Source organism: Olea europaea, chromosome 11, assembly GCF_002742605.1.
Source record: "Olea europaea var. sylvestris chromosome 11, O_europaea_v1, whole genome shotgun sequence".
Taxonomy (NCBI): Eukaryota; Viridiplantae; Streptophyta; class Magnoliopsida; order Lamiales; family Oleaceae; genus Olea; species Olea europaea.
The window spans coordinates 27610263-27630673 of record NC_036247.1 but is presented as its reverse complement, the minus strand read 5'-3'; the positions used below and the strand labels follow the sequence as shown (position 1 = coordinate 27630673).

Here is a 20411-nt window from a genome sequence, read left to right as displayed (position 1 = left end):
TTCAATTTTGTAACCTCAATTAAATAATAACTTAATGAATGGATTATAATATAAATCATGAAGATTAACAAAGACTTTGTTGATGAAAAATAAAAACTCAATGGATAAATTATAATGTAAATCATGAAGATTAATAAGGGTTTTGTTGATGAAAAATAAAAAAAAATTCTTTGTTGATAGAAAATAAAAATTGTAAGAACAAAATATTCAATTGAATGATAAGTCACTAAATTTTCGTTGATTTATTTTTAATAATTTAATATCAGTTTCACTCCTTATATTAATTCCAACCCAAATGATAAATATCAATTAAATATTTTACCACTTATATTAATTTTAAATCAAATGATAAATATTAATTAAATTGGTAGTAAGGGCTTTGTTGATGAAAATTAAAAATTGTAAAGAAAAAAATAATTGAATGCTAGTAATTGAATTTCCGTGTGTAATTTCTTTTTTATTCATTGAATGTCCTCATTAATATATTAATGCAACCTTTAAAATATTTGTAACTTCAATTAAATAATAAATTAATGGATGAATTATAATGTAAAGCATGAAGATCAAAAATTGCTTTGTTGATGAAAAATAAAAACTCATTGCATGAATTATAATGTAAATCATGAAGATTAATAAGGGTTTTGTTGATGAAAAATAAAAACTGATTCGTTGGCAGAAAATAAAAATTGTGAGAACAAAATTGTCAATTGAATGGTAAGTCACTGATTTTTTTCTTTTCTTGATATAATTAAATGTTAGTTTCACTCATTATATTAATTCCAATCTAAAATGATAAATATCAATTAAATATTTCACTCCTTATATTATATTAATTCTAAACCAAATGATAAATACTAATTAAATTGGTATTCCAATTACAATGGTATAGCGGACATATAGTTAAATATGTAGGGGTAAATTTGGTATTTAAAGTTTTTCCACCATCTCCACTTTTAATATATTGTAGATAAATATTAACTTTTATATAGTTTTTGGTTTATCATGAGCATGATTTGTCGTTTTTGTAAATTTTTAAATTGTTTCAATGGATTATGTTGAGATCGAGGTTATGCGGAAAAATCTTCACTTAGGCTTTTTAAACACTGGCCATGTCCAAAATGAACTGTTTGACAATTCAAGTTGGACATCTTAAATAATGCAGTCATGCATACTGGCCTTAAAGCTAAGATGGTTGGGCAGGTTGTCAGGGAAGCTATATATATGATAATTTACTAGCTATCAGAAGAACCAATCCAGTTTTCTACAATGTGTTTCAAAGGCATCGCAGGTCAATCAGTAAGTTTTAACAAGAATACAAATTTTATTCTGCGCTGTTCTTTAAAAGGCATTAATGAGAGATTAAATATGATAGTTACAACCCGTTAATCTTACATTCTTAATGACCTAGTCGCAAAGCAGCAAACATAAACTCCGACACCTACCCACTAGACTGAACCGACTAGTGAATATATAATGTGCTCTGATAGGTTCCGCCCTTGTTAAAAGGAGAAAACTCTTGTGAATTGGGGAATTATATCCCTTAACATTTTTGCCATAAATTAAACCAATGTATCAATTAACATAGCAATTTATACCAATCATTAAAAACATACATAAAGTTAAAGCTAAGAAAGGGAATTTGGAGAAAGACGAAGCTATATGTACCCGAAACGAAGAGATTTGTGGAAGGTTCGACAGGAGGTGCCTTCTCTGTTTGAGTCTGCGGTAGATTAAACGGAAAGCCTGAAGTAAACGACGAATATAGAGCCCATAGACCTCTAGGTGCCAACGCCGACGTCGTCTGGACTGCCGCTGCTCTCATCGCCATTTGTCGGGGTCTATGCTGCAACTGGGGTTTTAGCAAGAATTCTAGAGGGAGAAAATGGTTGGAGAAGTTGACGTGGCAATTTAAAATATGCCCCAAAAAGCTGACGTGGCAGTACGTAATTGGAGTGATGACAAGTAGTGACAGATTGACAGCAGTGCACTGAACCGGAGAAGAAAGTATACGGTTTAACAAGCCCAACCCGGACGGCCCATTCCATAACCACCAACTTTTACCCATTTTCTATTACTAATCCTACTCTGTTCAACAGAAGAAGAGTAGATTCTGCGGAGGATTCCCCATTATCAAATCCCCAAATAATCGATCCCACAATTTCCATTTCCAAAACCCTAGCACCTCATTCTATTTATTTTCTGGTAATTATTCTGATCTGTTGAATTTTATGTAATCTCCTTCTTCTCATAGCGAGGTTTCCTTAATTCCTATGTGAACCTGTGAATTGGGTTTTATTTTATTATAATTTATTATTCAATTTTATTCCTTCATTTTTTGTCAATTCGATCTGATATATTCTAGATTTTTTTTTAGGACTAGTTTATTAGTCTTCGAGCTTCTGCAGTGTTGAGAGTTAAAGCAAAAGATTTGGTGTTTTTTAGTTTTGCAAGTTTAGTTTCTGATCGTCATTGTGTAAGGAGCAAAATTCAAAATACAGCGACCAGGATCAGGGGGCGACTTGCCCCTAGTTGGTGAGTTCAACTCATTCCCAGTAACGAGGAGGGTCAACTCCTTCCAATCTGTTCCAATGGATGATGATATGGAGGGCGGTAACTTGGGGCCTTACCAAGAAAGGGCAAGGGTATTCCCTAACATGCGGACTAGACCATATACGCCCTTGGTAAGCCCATTTACATCTTATTATCTTCAACTTAGTGACACTTTCTGTGCCACTGGCATCATTATAAATGTGATTTTACCTTTTACCAGCAATGCTTGGATTTTACTTCTTTCTTCCGGAAATAGTTCTTTTTTCTTTTTCAGTTGCATTCTCCTTGTCTTTTATTCATTTTAGGTTCTTGTTACTCTTTTAATGCAGTAGCATAGCAGCATTGTGTCCCTTGCCTGGATATAAACATCTGATTATAATATGGTAGTACAATAATATTTTATTAACCTGCTCTCAACTATTTTTAGGATTTGCCTTTTAGGACATAATGTGCTGATGACTATTATCTGTGACACTGATGATTCTTTTCTATACACATTTTGAAAGAATAATGGAATGTTTCTATATACCCAAATCATGCTTAATGTTTATTAGGAGGGTAAGGCCGAATATATGACAAAATGCTGGTGATAATCATTATTACCATTTTTATTGAAAATGCTGCATCTTATGTTTGATGACAAAGGGGAATAAGGATACAAGATTCTAGCATAGATTTCTCTTTAGATGAATTAGAACCATATCATTCTTGGTTGGCTATATAATGCGTTTTAGTACTTATGTTAATTTTTTACTTCAAGTGAGAATTAAAATTTAGTACTTGCTGTTTACACTTGGAAAATCAAAATGAGTATATGGAAAAAGTACACTTGGCAACATGAAAGTAGTCCATCAAACAATCATTTTGAATGTCTTGTTTGGGTATTGTTTGAAATGATGCTCACACCTGATATTGAGTTGTGAATTCCACTTTGAGAACCTCTGAGAATCTTTTTTTCTAAAACTAGTAATTCAGTTATGTGAAATCAAATACAATTTCATTTTCTTAATTCCTTATCCATTTCTTTATAGGGAATGCCATTATTTATTATAAGATCTGAGTCAAAAATCTTTGGTTGCTCTGCTACCCATGTCAAGTCTCAAAAACCCTAAGAATTTCAGCCGATGAAGTTTGATGTAAAATATCTACTTGTTTTTGTAATTTTTTGCTACTGCTTAACTGCTGAATTTTTCTTCTATTTAATGCAGCCTTTTACTTTCTTTTTTGCTTTTGGTATTGATGATTGAGCACTTGCTTTCTGCAGATCTTTCGCCTCTTCATGAGAATAAATATTCGTGTTCTTTTTGTGCTTATGCTCTTGGGACTTGGAGCTATCTTTTATATTGGTGCGAGTACCTCGCCGATCATTGTATTTGTCTTCTTGGTTTGCATAATCAGTTTTCTTCTGGCAATATATCTTACTAAGTGGGTCCTTGCTAAGGATGAGGGACCTCCTGAGATGGCCGAGGTATAGTTGTTCTGAACCAGACAATAATAATTTACCGTTTTCAAATTATAACTTGAAGGCTGTTGATAATTCTTGGATTTTCCTCAATATTCATGTATGAAATTGACGGACACCACCCAAAAAAAAAAATAATAAATAAATAAAATAACACATATGAAATCATTTCCCTGTAATTGAGCTATATGCCTTTTTCTAGTATTTGTCAGGCGTATGTGTTTATAAATTTAGGGTCCCTGAAATTTACATTTAGTTTTTCACCCAGTTCCACTTGGTTGGGATCTACCACCTATGAAGTTTTACTTGGTTTCCTCTACCTAGGGAGCTATGCCAATTGACAAAAAGGAATACATGGCTCTACATAACGTTAACTGTTTAAAAGATATATGTTGTTGAGGCAACCTGTTGGACCTTTCCTAATTGCGAGCTTGGGGGCCCAAATTGGGTATATACATGATACATGAGTACTTGCCTACTTGTTAGTAATGGACTTGTGGATCTGTGCTTGGCTTCTTTAAATGCATTTAGTGCTTGATGTCTGATTCGTAGTTCGTATTTCCCCTCGGAAGATACGAATTTGAAAATTTATTGTTAGTTCCTACTTATTTTTCTCCTTCCAAGTGAATGTAAAAGGGTTAGCTGCCTAGGAATTATGTTCAAGCTTATCTAATTTCCAAAATAAATAAATAAAAAAAGGGGTCTTTTAGTTCGTCCAGTTAATTAAGAAATTTGACATATTAAGGAGCCATGCTAATGCATACACGTTGATATTAGGGTTTTGACGAGGATGGAATGCACAAATAGAGAGGTCCTAACATTCACCTATCAAAATATTACCTGCTAGATTCCTGTGTCTGAGAAATTCTTATACCTTTCTCTCTTCATTATGCTAACCGCAAACTCAGGTTTTCCTGTGATATGAAACTGATGCCATATTGGTGTACACTGAAATAAGCTGCTGTTTCTTCTCCTTATCTGCTTTGTGTATTATATATACATGACCTATTGTGCATAACTAGGGGTATCTTCATGTTTTACACTGCCAGAGAGTCTCACAGGCACTTTACTAATTTTCCTTCTTGCTTAATGCCTGTTAATTTGTAGTTAATGGGTTTTAGTTTTCTCCATAAAGTAGTACACTAACACCTGTTACAAGTATTGGATTTGAATGGAACTTATGACAAGAAACCTTTTTTAATATCATCTTAAAGTATTTTTTATTTTTATCTCAGTGGTCTTGAGCTTATCATTTTACTTGCTAGATATCAGATGCTATACGTGATGGGGCCGAAGGTTTCTTTAGAACCCAGTATGGAACTATCTCAAAGATGGCTGTGCTTCTAGGATTGGTGATCCTCAGCATATACCTGTTTCGCGGTAAAACGCCTCAGCAAGAATCTTCTGGCCTAGGGAGGTGAGGATAGAATGACTTAAAATTTGGGATATGGTTTTCAACTTTTCATGTACAATAAAAGGTGTTTAAATATAAATAGTAAATTTGGGCTATACTGATGCAGGTCAATGTCGGCATTTATTACTGTTGCTGCTTTTCTTCTTGGGGCCTTGTGTTCTGGCATTGCTGGTTATGTGGGGATGTGGGTATCTGTTCGTGCAAATGTAAGAGTCTCAAGTGCTGCAAGGCGATCAGCAAGGGAGGCATTGCAGGTTTCTTTTTTCTTTGTTTCTCCCTATATATATTTTCTCTTCGCTTTCAACTGAAATGCATTCAGACACTGACTTCAGTTGGCATTATTCTCTTGCAGATAGCTGTTCGTGCTGGTGGTTTCTCTGCCCTGGTAGTTGTTGGTATGGCTGTCGTTGGTATTGCTATACTTTATGCCACTTTTTATGTTTTGTTGGGTGTAGATTCACCAGGGGCAATGAAGGTTACTGACTGTAAGTTTTCAACTCCTATCCTATACTTTTGTCAGATGTTAATAATTGCTTCCTTTTATGCTCTTGGATTCCAAATGTTTAATGTCCACAGTTTGACTCTTAGATTTCTCTCCCAGTGCCTCTTCTTCTTGTTGGATATGGTTTTGGAGCTTCATTTGTTGCCCTTTTTGCTCAATTGGGTGGTGGAATATATACTAAAGCAGCTGATGTTGGAGCTGATCTTGTTGGAAAAGTAGAGCAGGGAATTCCAGAAGATGATCCTCGTAATCCTGCTGTCATTGCAGATTTGGTATAAAATCTTCCTCGTATAACTTCTCTGTCAAGCACGTATGCTTGAGTGTTGCTTGCATGTTTGTGGAGCAGATGCTGATGCGTTTATTCAAAGTGTCAAAGTTGTTAACTTTTCTTATGCTCATTTGATCAGACATTCTATATTATTGATATATCTTGTATTTTGATTCCTTCTTGTGCATTCTTCCACCCATTACCATGGTTAATTTCACTGTGTGCTATGTCAAAGGTTGGAGACAATGTTGGCGACTGTGCAGCTCGGGGTGCTGATTTGTTTGAAAGTATTGCTGCAGAAATTATCAGTGCAATGATATTAGGTGGAACGATGGCACAACGCTGCAAACTTGAAGGCATGTAACTGACGCATTTGCAAATATTTATTATTGAATTTATTTTGAAAATTATTGGTACAGTTGGCGATTCACTTTCTCAAGGATGTGCTCATGAGGGATATCATGCGTTGCATTTTTTAGATTAGAGATTACTTTCATATAGGTTATCATTTTTACCCTTTATTGATTATTTTTCTCCTGGAATATGTGGAAATTCTGTTTGTATCACACGTCTTCCTCCCTCCATTTCAAATTAAATGGCTGAGACTTTAAAAAAAAAATAAAAAAAATCAAATAGTTCCGATATTGATGCATTTATTTTTGTATATCCAAATATTTTGAAATGGTAGTATTTCCTGATAAATGTCTATTGTAAATTTTAGAAAATCCTGAATTGGTTGAAAAAGTCAAGTTCGACATTCATTTTGACATGAAGGGAGAACTAAGATTATAATTTCTCGTGCACAATTGAATATGTTGATGGCTTAGAATTCTGATCTTCAAGGTGTTCAAAATTCTTGTCAAGGAAAAATAGGAACGAAAATTGCTATATATTGTCTGCCTTGGCAAATAAGCATGCTCATTTCATACTTGATTCTGGTTTCATTACTTATTATCACATCATGTCAGCACTCTCCCTTTAGCTCACCCGTCTGAGAGCATGTTCCAAACTTGGTTAACATGTGGTGGTTGCTTGCCATCTATGGAATTTATATTAATAGAAGTGAGGAGAGCCATGGTTATCTACATTGGCTTTTCTCATTGGATAATAATCAAATTCCATAAAGAAATGATATTCCAACATTTTCCCACTTTCCCTGCAAGACCATTTTCATTGAAAAACCAGTTTCTGGGGTTTAGATATTAAATTTTCTGGTTATATCCTTTGCTGTGATTTTGTTGCTATTACTTTATTTTTGGGATGCTTTTTAATTCAGCTATTTGTCTTATTTTCTTAAGATGGAGAGTAGGTTAGCCTTGCTATGATAGATGAGTATAGTGTCACATGATGATTATTCACTTGTTCCTTTGCTGAATGAATTATATTTGACCTAAATCTTTATGTGATACATGCAGATCCGTCAGGCTTCATTTTGTTCCCCCTAGTTGTTCACTCATTTGATCTGGTGATATCTTCTATTGGAATATTTTCTATTCGGAACACATATGACTCTGGTGTGCTTGGTGCTGTAGAGGATCCAATGTCGATTCTGCAGAAAGGATATTCTGTGACAATTGTTTTAGCTGTTCTGACATTTGGTTTGGTAATATTTCTATCTACTATTGGATCATCACCCTCACCTCCCTAGTGAATCTTGATTGAGATTGCCCATTATACTCTCTCTCTCTCTCTCTTCCTCTCCCGTTTGTGCATTTTGAATCATCATTTACATGCTGAAGCTGGTGTTCGCTGTTATTGTTGCAGTCTACTCGCTGGATGCTATACACTGAACAAGCACCTTCTGCTTGGTTGAACTTCGCTTTATGCGGGTTGGTTGGGATTATGACAGCATATGTTTTTGTCTGGATCACAAAGTATTACACTGACTACAAGCATGAGCCTGTACGCATGTTAGCTCTTTCTAGCTCCACTGGGCATGGAACTAATATAATTGCTGGCGTCAGTTTGGGTCTGGAGTCGACAGCTCTTCCTGTCCTTGTGATAAGCATAGCAATTGTTTCAGCTTACTGGCTGGGTCACACTTCCGGGTTGGTGGATGAATCTGGAAACCCAACTGGTGGGTTGTTTGGGACAGCCGTTGCAACTATGGGAATGCTCAGTACAGCAGCATATGTGCTTACCATGGACATGTTTGGTCCAATAGCTGATAATGCAGGTGGGATTGTTGAAATGAGTCAGCAGGTAATTTTTCAGGTTCTTGGCTTTGGCCAACCCATTACATCAGCTTTTAGCAGTTGTGACTCGTGATTTTATCATAAGTGAAGCTTGTGACATGCCTTCTATTACTTACAGCCTGAAAGTGTTCGAGAGATCACCGATGTTCTCGATGCAGTTGGAAATACTACAAAAGCTACGACCAAGGGATTTGCCATTGGATCTGCAGCCCTTGCATCGTTTCTTCTATTTAGTGCTTATATGGATGAGGTAGCTACATTTGCACATGTACCCTTTAATCAGGTGGGCTTGTTGTTATCTGTCAATTTTATCTTTGATTCTTTAAATTTTGTTTAACGGAAAGAGTTTTTTCTTCTCTTTATTCATATTTTTTTTGCATTTTCTCTGAGCAGGTTGACATCGCTATCCCTGAAGTTTTTGTTGGTGGACTTCTGGGCTCCATGCTTATATTTCTTTTTAGCGCATGGGCTTGTTCTGCAGTGGGTCGAACTGCTCAGGAGGTTGTTAAGGAAGTAAGAAGACAGTTCATTGAGAGGCCAGGCATCATGGTTTGTATCATAAACATTTATTTGGCATTCTTTATGTTGTAAAATGGATCTCAGATCTTAGTGGTGTATTATTTTTCATCCTGGTAGGATTACAAGGAGAAACCAGATTATGGTCGATGTGTATCTATCGTTGCATCTGCTTCTTTGAGGGAGATGATAAAGCCTGGGGCATTGGCCATCATATCACCTATTGTAGTTGGTGAGTTATTGACCACCCTCTGAGTTTTTGATAATTGATTATACTTTGAGAAAACCGCAAGCCAAACGATCCAACTTTCAGGCATCATGATAGGTTTCAGGCGTGGATGAAACATATTCCCGTTCTTTAAAATATGCACTTTTAAAAATCTGGAAAACGGACGGGTTCTTAAAGTTTCTATTTGTAAAATAGATTCTTTTAAAAGCAAAGAGCAAGATAACTCTATTTCAGAATGTAGAATAAAAATTATGATTGACAACCAATAGTTAAGATGCATGGATATTTTGTAAACTCATTACGTACCTGTATCTGATACATATCCAAACTTGGATACTCTTCGATACCCTCCGATACGTATCAGATAAACGTTTATTAATTATTTTATATATTTTTATATTTTTAAAATTTTTTATACATATCGGATACGTATTTTTTGATTATTTTATATCTTATATTTATTTTTGATACGTATCTGGTATGTATCTTTACTTATTTTAATAATTTGTTGAATATTAATAGTATTTATTGAAAATACACAATTATTATATTAAAAAAAATTAGATCTCTATTCAAAGAGAGAATCCAAAATGTGAGATATTGTCGGAGACTCATTTGATACCCTTAAAGGTGTTGGACTACTTGATATTGCTAATCTATCATTAGATGAGCTAAGTTGAAGAGTGTTATTTTAATGATAATGAAGAAGCTATGTTGAAGAAAATGAAGTTCGGACAATTAAGGATTAAGATAAAATGCTTTAATATTATATTATATTTTTATTATTTATGGCCCCGTGTGATTTTCATTTTTATCAAAATACAGTTTTCTCTTTTTTTTTTAACTACACATTCTTCATTAAAATAATATTATATGTAAATTAAAAACTTTTCTTTATTTTTCATCCACACATTCTTCATCAATCTATTATTCTAAAATTTATTTTCCCATAAAAATGGGTGTCAAACACCGACTATGCTTCAGTTTTAATGCTTTGTTATATTAATGAAATTATGTTGAATTTTAAAATACGTGTCTGCTTTCCTAATTTTTTTGAAAAAGTTGTATCGGCGCACCCGTACTGTATCCAGCGTATCGTATTCGAATTACGTATTGGTATGCGTGCTTTTTAGACCAGCAGTATTACTTATTTGAGAGGGTAAATAAAAAAGATAGCATGCAATACGACAAACAGGTTTTTAGCGTAAGGCCTAGTTTGCTTGACTGATATTTTGCATAAAGCTTATGATATTTATCTTTAAATTATGCTGGCACTAAAGCAAATAAAATGATATTTTTGGCTCATTGGAAGATTTTGAAGATACCGAGATTCCTGCATCTTATTTGGCTTTATGTAGGTCGTACATTTGCAATTTTTTGCGACTTTTTATCACTTGTAATTTTCTGATATTCGTTCTTATCGTTCTGGTTTCCCTTATAAATCTTACTTAATTTCATATAGCTGAGGGAATATGCCATGTAATTTTGCAGGTTTGGTGTTTCGGGTGCTGGGATATTACACAGGGCATCCACTACTTGGAGCCAAAGTGGTGGCTGCCATGTTAATGTTCGCCACTGTTTCTGGTATTCTCATGGCTCTTTTCCTGAACACTGCTGGAGGCGCCTGGGATAATGCGAAGAAGTACATTGAAACGGGCGCTCTTGGTGGCAAAGGCAGTGACTCCCACAAAGCAGCAGTTACCGGTGACACGTAAGTTTTAACATGTATTAAGTGTGGTATTATCAGTAGTTGTCCCGTTAGCTGTATAGCATGTTCATGCACACTCTATCTTGTTCCCACCAACACATGTTCGATTGGAACAATAATTCACATTACCTAATCTAGTAATCAGGATTCTGAAAAAATCGAATTACTATTTGAAAGTTTGGTCATAAACATTTTTTATGCTTTTATCTTTGCAGGGTAGGAGATCCATTCAAAGACACTGCTGGACCATCACTTCATGTACTTATCAAAATGCTTGCAACAATAACCCTTGTCATGGCTCCTATCTTTCTATGAGAGAATTTCAAGTCTTGCGAAATATACGACATGATTTGCTGAAACTTTTATGTACACTTGCTGGTTTTGATGTAATTTGAGGGACCCTAACTAAAAAAATGTTCAGTACTTACTATTTTTCCCTAGCTTAATTTGAATAAGATATCTTTTTCAAGTGGGACATGTTAGAAGATAGCGTGCCCAGATAATTGCAAGAGCAGTTTTGACTCTGCTTAAAAGAGTTAAAAGCAAGTGTTTTTCAAGAAAAACTTGTAGCATATAAGGTCCAAGTCTACAACGAACTCTAGTACCTCGTAACTACAAGTGTTATTGGGACGTCTAGAAAGTTTGGACAATGCTATGTGTACACAATGGTGTATACATTGCATTACACTCCCCTCACATGTAGGGGGCGTCCACATACAATAAAATATTTGTGGGCCTCCTTCCATGTGAGAGGGGTGTAGGCCATTTTGTACACCATAAGGTGTACACAGCAATATCCAGAAAGTTTTTGTAAGATCAACAGAGGAACAATGCGTGGAGAATTCAATTTAATAACAGGTAACTCTAGGTTACCTTGTTACGAATTCATCTTGGTCGAAGATTCCACCTTACTGTACTCTCTCTTTCCTTTTTTGCCCCCCCCCCCNGCTTTATTCGACCTGGTCAGATTAATAAATTGTAGTGAATAAACAAGAATGTCGAAGAGTATTATAATTAAGTTACTTGAGTTGAGCTGTTTTTTAACTTAAATTTAATTACTAGAAACTAACTAATTAATATATCAATAAGATTCACTTTAAGTTAATTATAGAGATGGTTAAAAAATAATGTGATTGAAAAAGAATGAAAAGTTTTCGAGTTACGTATAATATTATTTTATGAAAGATTGTGTTGTTGAAAATAAAAGGAAAAAAAAATGAAAGAAAATGGGGGTCCAACATGGGCTTAATTTTTTATTTTTCAGGTCTGAGAACTTTTGTCATTTCTTCCATCATCATGAATATTGAACATTATCTTCAAAGGTACTTTTGTCGAACAACAGATTCTACATATGGCTGTAGCAATGAATCGAAAATGTAAGGAAGAAAAATATTTTTGTGGTCGACTGAGAAACTGTGCTCACGTTAGATTTTGGTAAATAATAAATTCGATTTTTACACTAGGAATAGTTTTGAAAACTAAACTTCTACGGACAGACGTGTCTATCTTTCGACAATTTAACCTTTTAGACAATATAATTAAACATTAAAGAAAACTATCTAAAGGCTTAATTTATTGTTGTATACACGTAAGGGTTTGATGAGTGCAACAAGCCACAAGGAATTCTAAAACATTTTATAGAATACAATAATTGAGTATTATTCTTCTATTGTGCTTAAAAAAAGTTCAAAGTAGTTTTCATTGATGTATGGTGCAGCTTTAGGTTTTGACAACTACATATTATCTGCCAAATTCCAATGCCATTGCCAATGGAAGTCTAAAGAAGAAAGTAGACCTGTATAAACATTAACAAGAGTAGTTTTCATGCTAATTTTTTAACTATTCTTTTGTCAACTTATGCCTCCTCATCAACACATACACACATAAATGTGTGTGTATTTCACTTTCGGCGTGTTAGGTATGAATTATGAAGTATTAAATCATACTGGAGAGCAGGTCCAAAAAGGGGGGAAAAAAAGAAAAAAAAAAGAGCGGAAATCTTACTATCCCAAAGCACATGAAGATATGGGAGCGAGTTTAGTTCTCATTGGAAAGAAATCCATTAAGACCCTCGTTTAGTAGCCATTTTTTGCAAAATGTATTTTTCTCTCTTTTTTTCAACCACACATTCTTTAATAAAATAATATTACACGTACATCAAAATTTTTTCCTTATTTCTCAACCACACATTTCACATCAATTTACTATTCTAAAATGCATTTTTACGTAAAAATGCTCATCAAATACCCCCATAAATATTCCTTTTGTTTCCTGCTTGACTTAATTGGCTCGGAGGAATTCTCCTTCTTTCACCTTCTCATGTTCGAGTCATATTGTGTCATATACAGTTTGACATACAACCGCACTCGTTATGTTTTTTATTTTGGTTGTTTTCCCACCAGAATGCATATTCAAAATTAATTCTGAAAAATGGCTGCATGCTCCATGTTGGAAGGACATGGACATCAACTTCTCAATTGGATAATAATTATTTCTACTACCTGATTAAAAATAAGGGTTAAGTGAAGAATCTTTGCATATTCTACTCAACAAAATATAAAACTAATAATCATATGAGACATGCTGCAAATATTTATACACATCACTCTTCAACTAACACTGCCAAACTTGTCTCAATACCCTTAAATTATGTATTTTTGACTTGATCATCCCCATTTCATTTCATAGTTAGTCCCAAATTCAAATAAACGAAGAGATGTGGATTTAAAGAAAGATGGTGCAATGTGACTTATTAGAAAACTCTTTCACAAAAAGTAAAAGTAAAAGCATAATGAAACAGGATCTATATTACTTATAAATATAATTTGAACCCACAATTTTTGTTAGTTTCGATACCATGTTGATGTGTGTATATATATATATATATATATATAAGCATTGTGGAATTATTTAACAGAGGGGTGCCATGGAACTATTGCATGGATACAACACTTGCACTGTTTATGACATGTTTAATTTGGACCCCTCAACAAGCTGGGCCAAATGGGCCAAGACCCGACAAGAAAACAGGGCAGGTATCATATCCCTCACGTGTGGGTGGGGTTTTGAACTAGTCAAAGTCAACATTCCTCTTTCAGGTCACTGCCACACGTGCTAATGTCCACTGTCCAGTCAATGGCAGACACGTATGGAGTCACACACAGAGAGAATGGTGACATTTTCACATGATTTTTCAGCCAAATATCCGGAAAAGATGGTTGATTTGTTCCTTATTTAAATACATTTATTAATTTATTATTAATAACTTATTTAATTTCATGCTATGAGCATTATCCCCAAAATTAAGGGTCATCGTATAATTAATGTTTGTGAAGTCCCACCTTTGACTAAATCCTTTAATTTTTTTTTTATTATTTTTTTTTCTATTCATGACTATTCTGTTCTAGTTATGGCCCGGTTAATCAAACCAATGTGTAACTTAAGATTGCATTAAAACGTGTGAGCAAGCAATTTTAATGTGCAGTTAATTTGATTAGGTCAAAATCAAAATCATTTATCATAAACATTTGCAAGCTCATGGTATTAGTCGTACATTAAAGTCATTTTTTCTAGACAATGTTTAAAGTAACCTTTTAACTGCTCTTCTCGCTAACAGTTAAAAAGTCACTTATATAGATGGGTTTTAAGCACGGCCAAGCATGTATATGAACATTTTTCACCGAGTCAATACTCAACATCTAACCTCCTATTCAGATCCCTCTTTTATTCCATTTACTTTTTACGAATATCTTTCGATTTTGTTATCGTATTAAGAAATAGTTGATTAGTTGAAAGTTTTCAAACCTAACAATGTGTGGTGTGTGCTTATCCTCTCTTTAATTAATTTGGGAACCTTAATTAGACTACATTATTGTCTCAACTTAGTATTATTATCCACTAAATATACTTGTTTTCATTTACATTTTACGAATATCTTTCGATTTTTTTTATCGTATTAAGGAATGGTCGATTAGTTGAAAGTTTTCAAACCTAACAATGTGTGGTGTGTGCTCATCCTCTATTTAATTAATTTGGGAACCTTAATTAGACTACATTATTGTCTCCACTTAGTATTATTACCCACTAAATATACTTATTTTCATTTACATTTTACGAATATCTTTCGATTTTTGTTATCGTATTAAGGAATGGTCGATTAGTTGAAAGTTTTCAAACCTAACAATGTGTGGTGTGTGCTCATCGTCTCTTTAATTAATTTGGGAACCTTAATTAGACTACATTATTGTCTCAACTTAGTATTATTATCCACTAAATATACTTGTTTTCATTTACATTTTACGAATATCTTTCGATTTTGTTATCGTATTAAGGAATGGTTGATTAGTAGAAAGTTTTCAAACCTAATAATGTGTGGTGTGTGCTTATCTTCTCTTTAATTAATTTGGGAATGTCAATTAGACTACATTATTGTCTCAACTTAGTATTATTATCCATTAAATATACTTGTTTTCATTTACATTTTACAAATATCTTTTGATTTTGTTATCGTATTAAGGAATGGTTGATTAGTTGAAAGTTTTCAAATGTAGCAATGTGTGGTATGTGCTTATCCTCTCTTTAATTAATTTGGGAACCTTAATTAGACGACATTATTGTCTCAACTTAGTACTATTATCCACCATTATACTTGTTTTCATTTACTTTTTACGAATATCTTTCGATTTTGTTATCGTATTTAGGAATGGTTGATTAGTTGAAAGTTTTCAAACCTAACAATGTGTGGTGTGTGCTTATCCTCTCTTTAATTAATTTGGGAACCTTAATTAGACTACATTATTGTCTCAACTTAGTATTATTATCCACCAATTATACTTGTTTTTATAAGCTGTAAGAATAAATTATTGAAGCTAATTAGTGTCTCCATCGCCATCACCCTCATTGTTGGTTGTATTGTCTCAAAAAGCAAAACTAAATTTCACTATCACACTTAAAGTTATTCCATAGTTATATATTTGTGTCATCTTCAAAGCCTCATTTTCACCATTAATACTGTAGGAATGACTATGAATGACCATGACATTATATAATTCTTAATTTCATGTTTGATAAGATGGGTCGGCATAATAGTATTAAGGGCATGTTTGGCAAGAATTTTGAAAAGTCAAAAACTACTTCTGAAGCTAAGAATTTAATTTTAGATATGTTTATATAATTTTTTTTTTTGGAAGTGCTTTGTTTGTTTAGAAGGAGCTTATAAAAGAAATTAATTCAGGATGATTTCCTCAAAAAGCTCTTCTAGAGAAAATAGAAACTAAAGTAGAAAATTTGCTAAATTGAACTAAGAAAAATAAGTTAAAAAGTCTTAACTCGCTCCAATATAAGATTCTAGCTCCATTGCTGGTATCAAGCACACAATTGAGGAATTGGATAAATTATTTTAGGAAAATTCTACTTGTACATAATTATTGCACATAATGGTGTCCATAATGTGATGAGGAAATCATCCGATTGTTGATGTGCAATGTAATATTTGAATTAAAAATTGGATCCAATGTCACGTATAATTATGAACACCATTATGTAGACAATTATGTATATGTAACACTTCCCATTATTTTAAGTATGAAAATAAAGAGCGCGTGACTAGCCAATCTTTATTCATAATTATCTTATGAGCCCAAATTATAGATAGTGATACCTGAACTCTCGTTATATGGTAGAAAAACGACGACTATGGTGTTTGAAACTATTACTCCTATTATATCCATTGAAAGAAGATGAGTAGAGCTCGTTATTTTTTCTATATTTGCTAGTTCATCTCCACGGACATTTCCTTATTCAGTATGTGGACTATATCTCGATTTTTTGAGACCAAGAAGCAAGATTCAACAATCTTAACGTTTATTATTATTATTATTATTATTATTATTATTATTATTATTATTATTATTATTATATCTTGTATAATTCATTTGCAAGTATACTTGAGGGTATAATGTGTTAACACGTCATTGTTTGTACATGTGATTGTCACGGAGAATATGTACATGTGGGCATTTGACATTCTTTGCGTCCAAATTATTGACACATTATTTTAGCGGTTCATATTTCGGCGTTTTCAAATTAATAACACAAATTATTTCAATAGTTATCAGATATACAACCACACACACATTTGCAAAGGATGATGTCGAAATGTACTTGTATAGTAGCAGAACTAATCACGTCAACTTTTAGATGAGTAATGCATTTGGACTATATGAAATTTTTCGGGATTATTTATTTATTTATTTATTTTGGCTAACCACCACTATTATAAATGTCAATTATGCCTTTTTTTTTTTTATCACACCACTTTAAAAATAATAAGTTAAGGTAGTTAAAGAAATGGTAAAATTTAAGGGGTGGCACGTCATTTTAAATTGGTAGCACGGTTTGATCATCGACTAGATTAAAATCGTCAAGATAGTCCTATGGGAGCTATGGTTGGATTGAATCCTTCAATGGAAATACCCTCCTCCCCCAGCCAAAATAGGGGCTAGCTTGCTCCCACAGGAGTTGGGTGAGCGAAAGGTCCAAAATACATGTAGTTGGGGACAAGTAAAATAAAAAGTTCCATTTTCTTTCTTATTCATCAATCGAAAATTAAGACAAATCAAACACTTTGATGAGAGGTGAAACACGATACTTTCAACTTATGACCTTTACTTGGATGCTACTAATATAATTAATTGAATGAGTAATCCTAATGTGTTTGGTTTTTTAAATCAACATACTTCAAAGAAATTTGAACCCAATATTTTTACTTAACAAATTTTACCAACAATTATGTGAAATGTTTATTAAATAGCAATTTACTATTTAAAGCTGTTTATAAACAGTTGTTTGCACCATTTAGGGTATGTTTGATATGTGGTTTTTTTTTCCATGAAAAATGAATTCCATTTTCCAACTTTATGCTGTTTAATAGGGTTTTATTTTCATGGAATTACCTTTTCTTCCTTATCTTGGGAATTGATATTTTCTTGATTTTTAAGGAAAATCAATTGTCACCATTCCAAAATGGTAAGAATTGGAATTCCATGTTACTGTAGCATTTTGTTCGTCTTTTTTTTTTATTTTTTTTATTATTTTTGATAATGGAAACAAATTCTAAGATTTATTGTAAAAAAAGGTTTCCTTTTAATTGACAATTTTCATATAAAACAAAGACAAACGAATACCCAAAAATAGATGATTTTCTTGATTTTTTTTTGGCAATGGAAACAAATTTCATTTTCAATACCAGTAAATTATATCCCTTTAATTGACAATTTTCATATAAAACAAAGCCAAACGAATATTAAAAAACACTTTAATTTAAACATTTTCCACTTGAAAAATTATACCAATCAAACACAATAATATACAATTTCCAGAAAAACAATTTCCCATCAATTCAATTCCATGAAATTCGTTTTCTTTTCACTCAAATTCCACCTTTACAATTGAACAGACCCTTAATACTTTTTCTTTTTTACCTGACTCTCTCCATGTTACAGCTTTAATGAGATCTCTTTATGTTCCTGTCTCTTTTTCATTTTTTCTTAAATCTGTCTTGAGATTATTGGCCATTGTGTGCAGAGCCTGCAAATTAAAAATAAAAATAAAAATAAAAATGTCGTTGTTTGGTTGAGCAAAAACCAGGAAACAATTTCTGCATTAAAATCATCATTATTTTTTCTGCCTTTAACTTTGTCTTCTGTTCAATCCTTTTCATCTTCAGTTCTTGTCTTGGAATGAAATCATATGCGAGCCAAATTGCGCAGTGCTCACTCAGATATGATTCACTGTTCGTTTTCTGTAAAATGTAAAAAAGCTTCGATTTTGGTCAAAATTTTCGGGCTGATTCGAACAGGCATGACCTATAACTGGACTTAAATTGTGTTGGATAATTGTCTTAAAAGTCAAAAATTGAAGAACTTATATTGCAAATAATAAAATGTAGTTATCATATAGAAGACTTCTAACTAAAGTTGAGAGCAAAATTTTTAGAAAATTTGGTCTCCAATTTACAGCCAATTTTGGAGTCTTGCACAGGAAAGAATTCTTGTTGAGTGAAAGAAATCTTATTTGAGTTAGAATTAAACTCTTCTACTTGATTATTGATTCTATAAATAGTAGATGTATTTCATTATTTTGGGTGTGGCCAGAAAGTTGATCTGAGAGGAAAATATTATGAGTCTCTAGCATCTTGAGACTTTTCGTACATTAGGTAGAAAAGTAAGTGTGGTAAAACTCGAGTTTATTTTTTCTTTGTAATACTTGGATTTGGTTGGTGAGTGAAATTCTATATGATCGTAACAACTTTTAATATAGTGAAAAGTTTTAATGGTCCGTTTAATTTGTATGTTATATTCTTTATTTTTCCTTATTTGCTAATATTTTCTTGAATAACAAAAGATCTCGCTGGTAAATAGAAAGGGAATTGGCGTAAAATTCCCAACAAACTGGTTTGGCTTGGATAAGGGGCTCGGGAAATGATCAGTTTGACACCTTTAACATACGTATGAATTAATATTATTTTTCGTATGTCCATTAAATTTATATATTCTCATATTAATTTCAACTTTCTTATCATTGAATTGGACTATGGGATGCACATTCCTAAACGGATGGTAGTGTTCGAAAATCAATTTTTCTTGAACTAGTTATCGCTTAGAACATATTGTTAAAAGATCATCTATTATTGTACTGTATAGAACATATTGTTAAAAGATCATCTATTATTGTACTGTATAGTACGATTTAATGCTAAGAGAATTTACCAAAAGAAGAAAAAGGGAAAGTTCCCTTTAGATCAATAAAACTGAAAACAAACTAACCTTTGAAAAATCCATTTTAAAACTTCAGTTTTCAAGAAAATCCTTTACTTCTGTTAAACATCACTCTTTATGTGGGTCCTCCTTTTTTACAGGGTACCTTAATTGATGATCAATCTACTATAGGAAAAAGGAGTGACTGGGGGATGAGTAGAAGATGTGTAAATGTTACTTTTAGATAAATAACAATTTTAAAGAAAGTTTCACTATGGTAAAGATTACTTCTCTATGAGTTAAATTAAAAGAGACATAAAGTTGGCTTGCTTTTCAATGATAATGAATAAATAATTTAAAACTACGTGTGGTTTTGATCTATGTCAACTTTATACATTGAAATTTTCGTATTAACTTTCAATTTAGAATAAAAATATGTAAAAGAAGACAAGTTTGAGTAAGGGGTGGATGCCCAACTACAATTTAATAGCTCGTATAGTGTCTTATCGTTAGATGCTCAAATATGCTACACTAAATGTGATTTGAAGCGGAGATAAATGCTTGACCATCCATGTGCTTGATTTTCTACTGTCTGTAAGTCCAAATGTTCGGCATGTAGAACTTCAACTAGTAGCTAACTTGAAAACCCCTTTGAGTAGCTATTTCTTTAAATACGCTCACGCAGATCAATTTGTGTTGCGTGTATCGATGTTTGAACGTTCAATGGGCAGAATTCTTGGCGGAAATAAGATGACATTTCCCACAAAATGTGTGAAGAATTTGCAAAAAAGGCAGGCTGGCATATGGAAGA

At 33.0% G+C, this 20411-nt stretch overlaps 1 protein-coding gene across 3 annotated transcripts; it reads left to right on the top strand.

Annotated features, from left to right (window-relative positions):
- Positions 1 to 1977: 1977 nt before the first annotated feature.
- Positions 1978 to 11329, top strand: LOC111403939 (pyrophosphate-energized membrane proton pump 2-like). 3 transcript variants are annotated; one of them, XM_023032621.1, is made up of 15 exons: positions 1978 to 2202; positions 2375 to 2681; positions 3815 to 4018; positions 5278 to 5429; positions 5533 to 5680; positions 5779 to 5911; positions 6028 to 6200; positions 6432 to 6552; positions 7612 to 7799; positions 7961 to 8398; positions 8510 to 8674; positions 8785 to 8940; positions 9028 to 9139; positions 10628 to 10847; positions 11060 to 11329. In XM_023032621.1, the coding sequence occupies exons 2-15, from the start codon at positions 2589 to 2591 to the stop codon at positions 11157 to 11159; spliced, it is 2403 nt and encodes an 800-aa protein (XP_022888389.1). In that variant the 5' UTR covers positions 1978 to 2202; positions 2375 to 2588; the 3' UTR covers positions 11160 to 11329. The 3 variants fall into 3 exon arrangements, with proteins under 3 accessions (XP_022888389.1, XP_022888391.1, XP_022888390.1); XM_023032623.1 differs by having other exon boundaries at positions 2066 to 2202; positions 2443 to 2681; XM_023032622.1 differs by having other exon boundaries at positions 2104 to 2202; positions 2363 to 2681.
- The last annotated feature ends 9082 nt before the right edge of the window (positions 11330 to 20411 follow it).

Bases quoted from the DNA above. Each gene is read 5' to 3' on its own strand.
- LOC111403939 (XM_023032621.1), top strand. From the start codon at position 2,589: ATGGATGATGATATGGAGGGCGGTAACTTGGGGCCTTACCAAGAAAGG. The intron at 6,553-7,611 runs GCATGTAACTGA...TGATACATGCAG, and splicing joins ACAACGCTGCAAACTTGAAG to ATCCGTCAGGCTTCATTTTG. The intron at 8,941-9,027 runs GTTTGTATCATA...TCATCCTGGTAG, and splicing joins TTGAGAGGCCAGGCATCATG to GATTACAAGGAGAAACCAGA.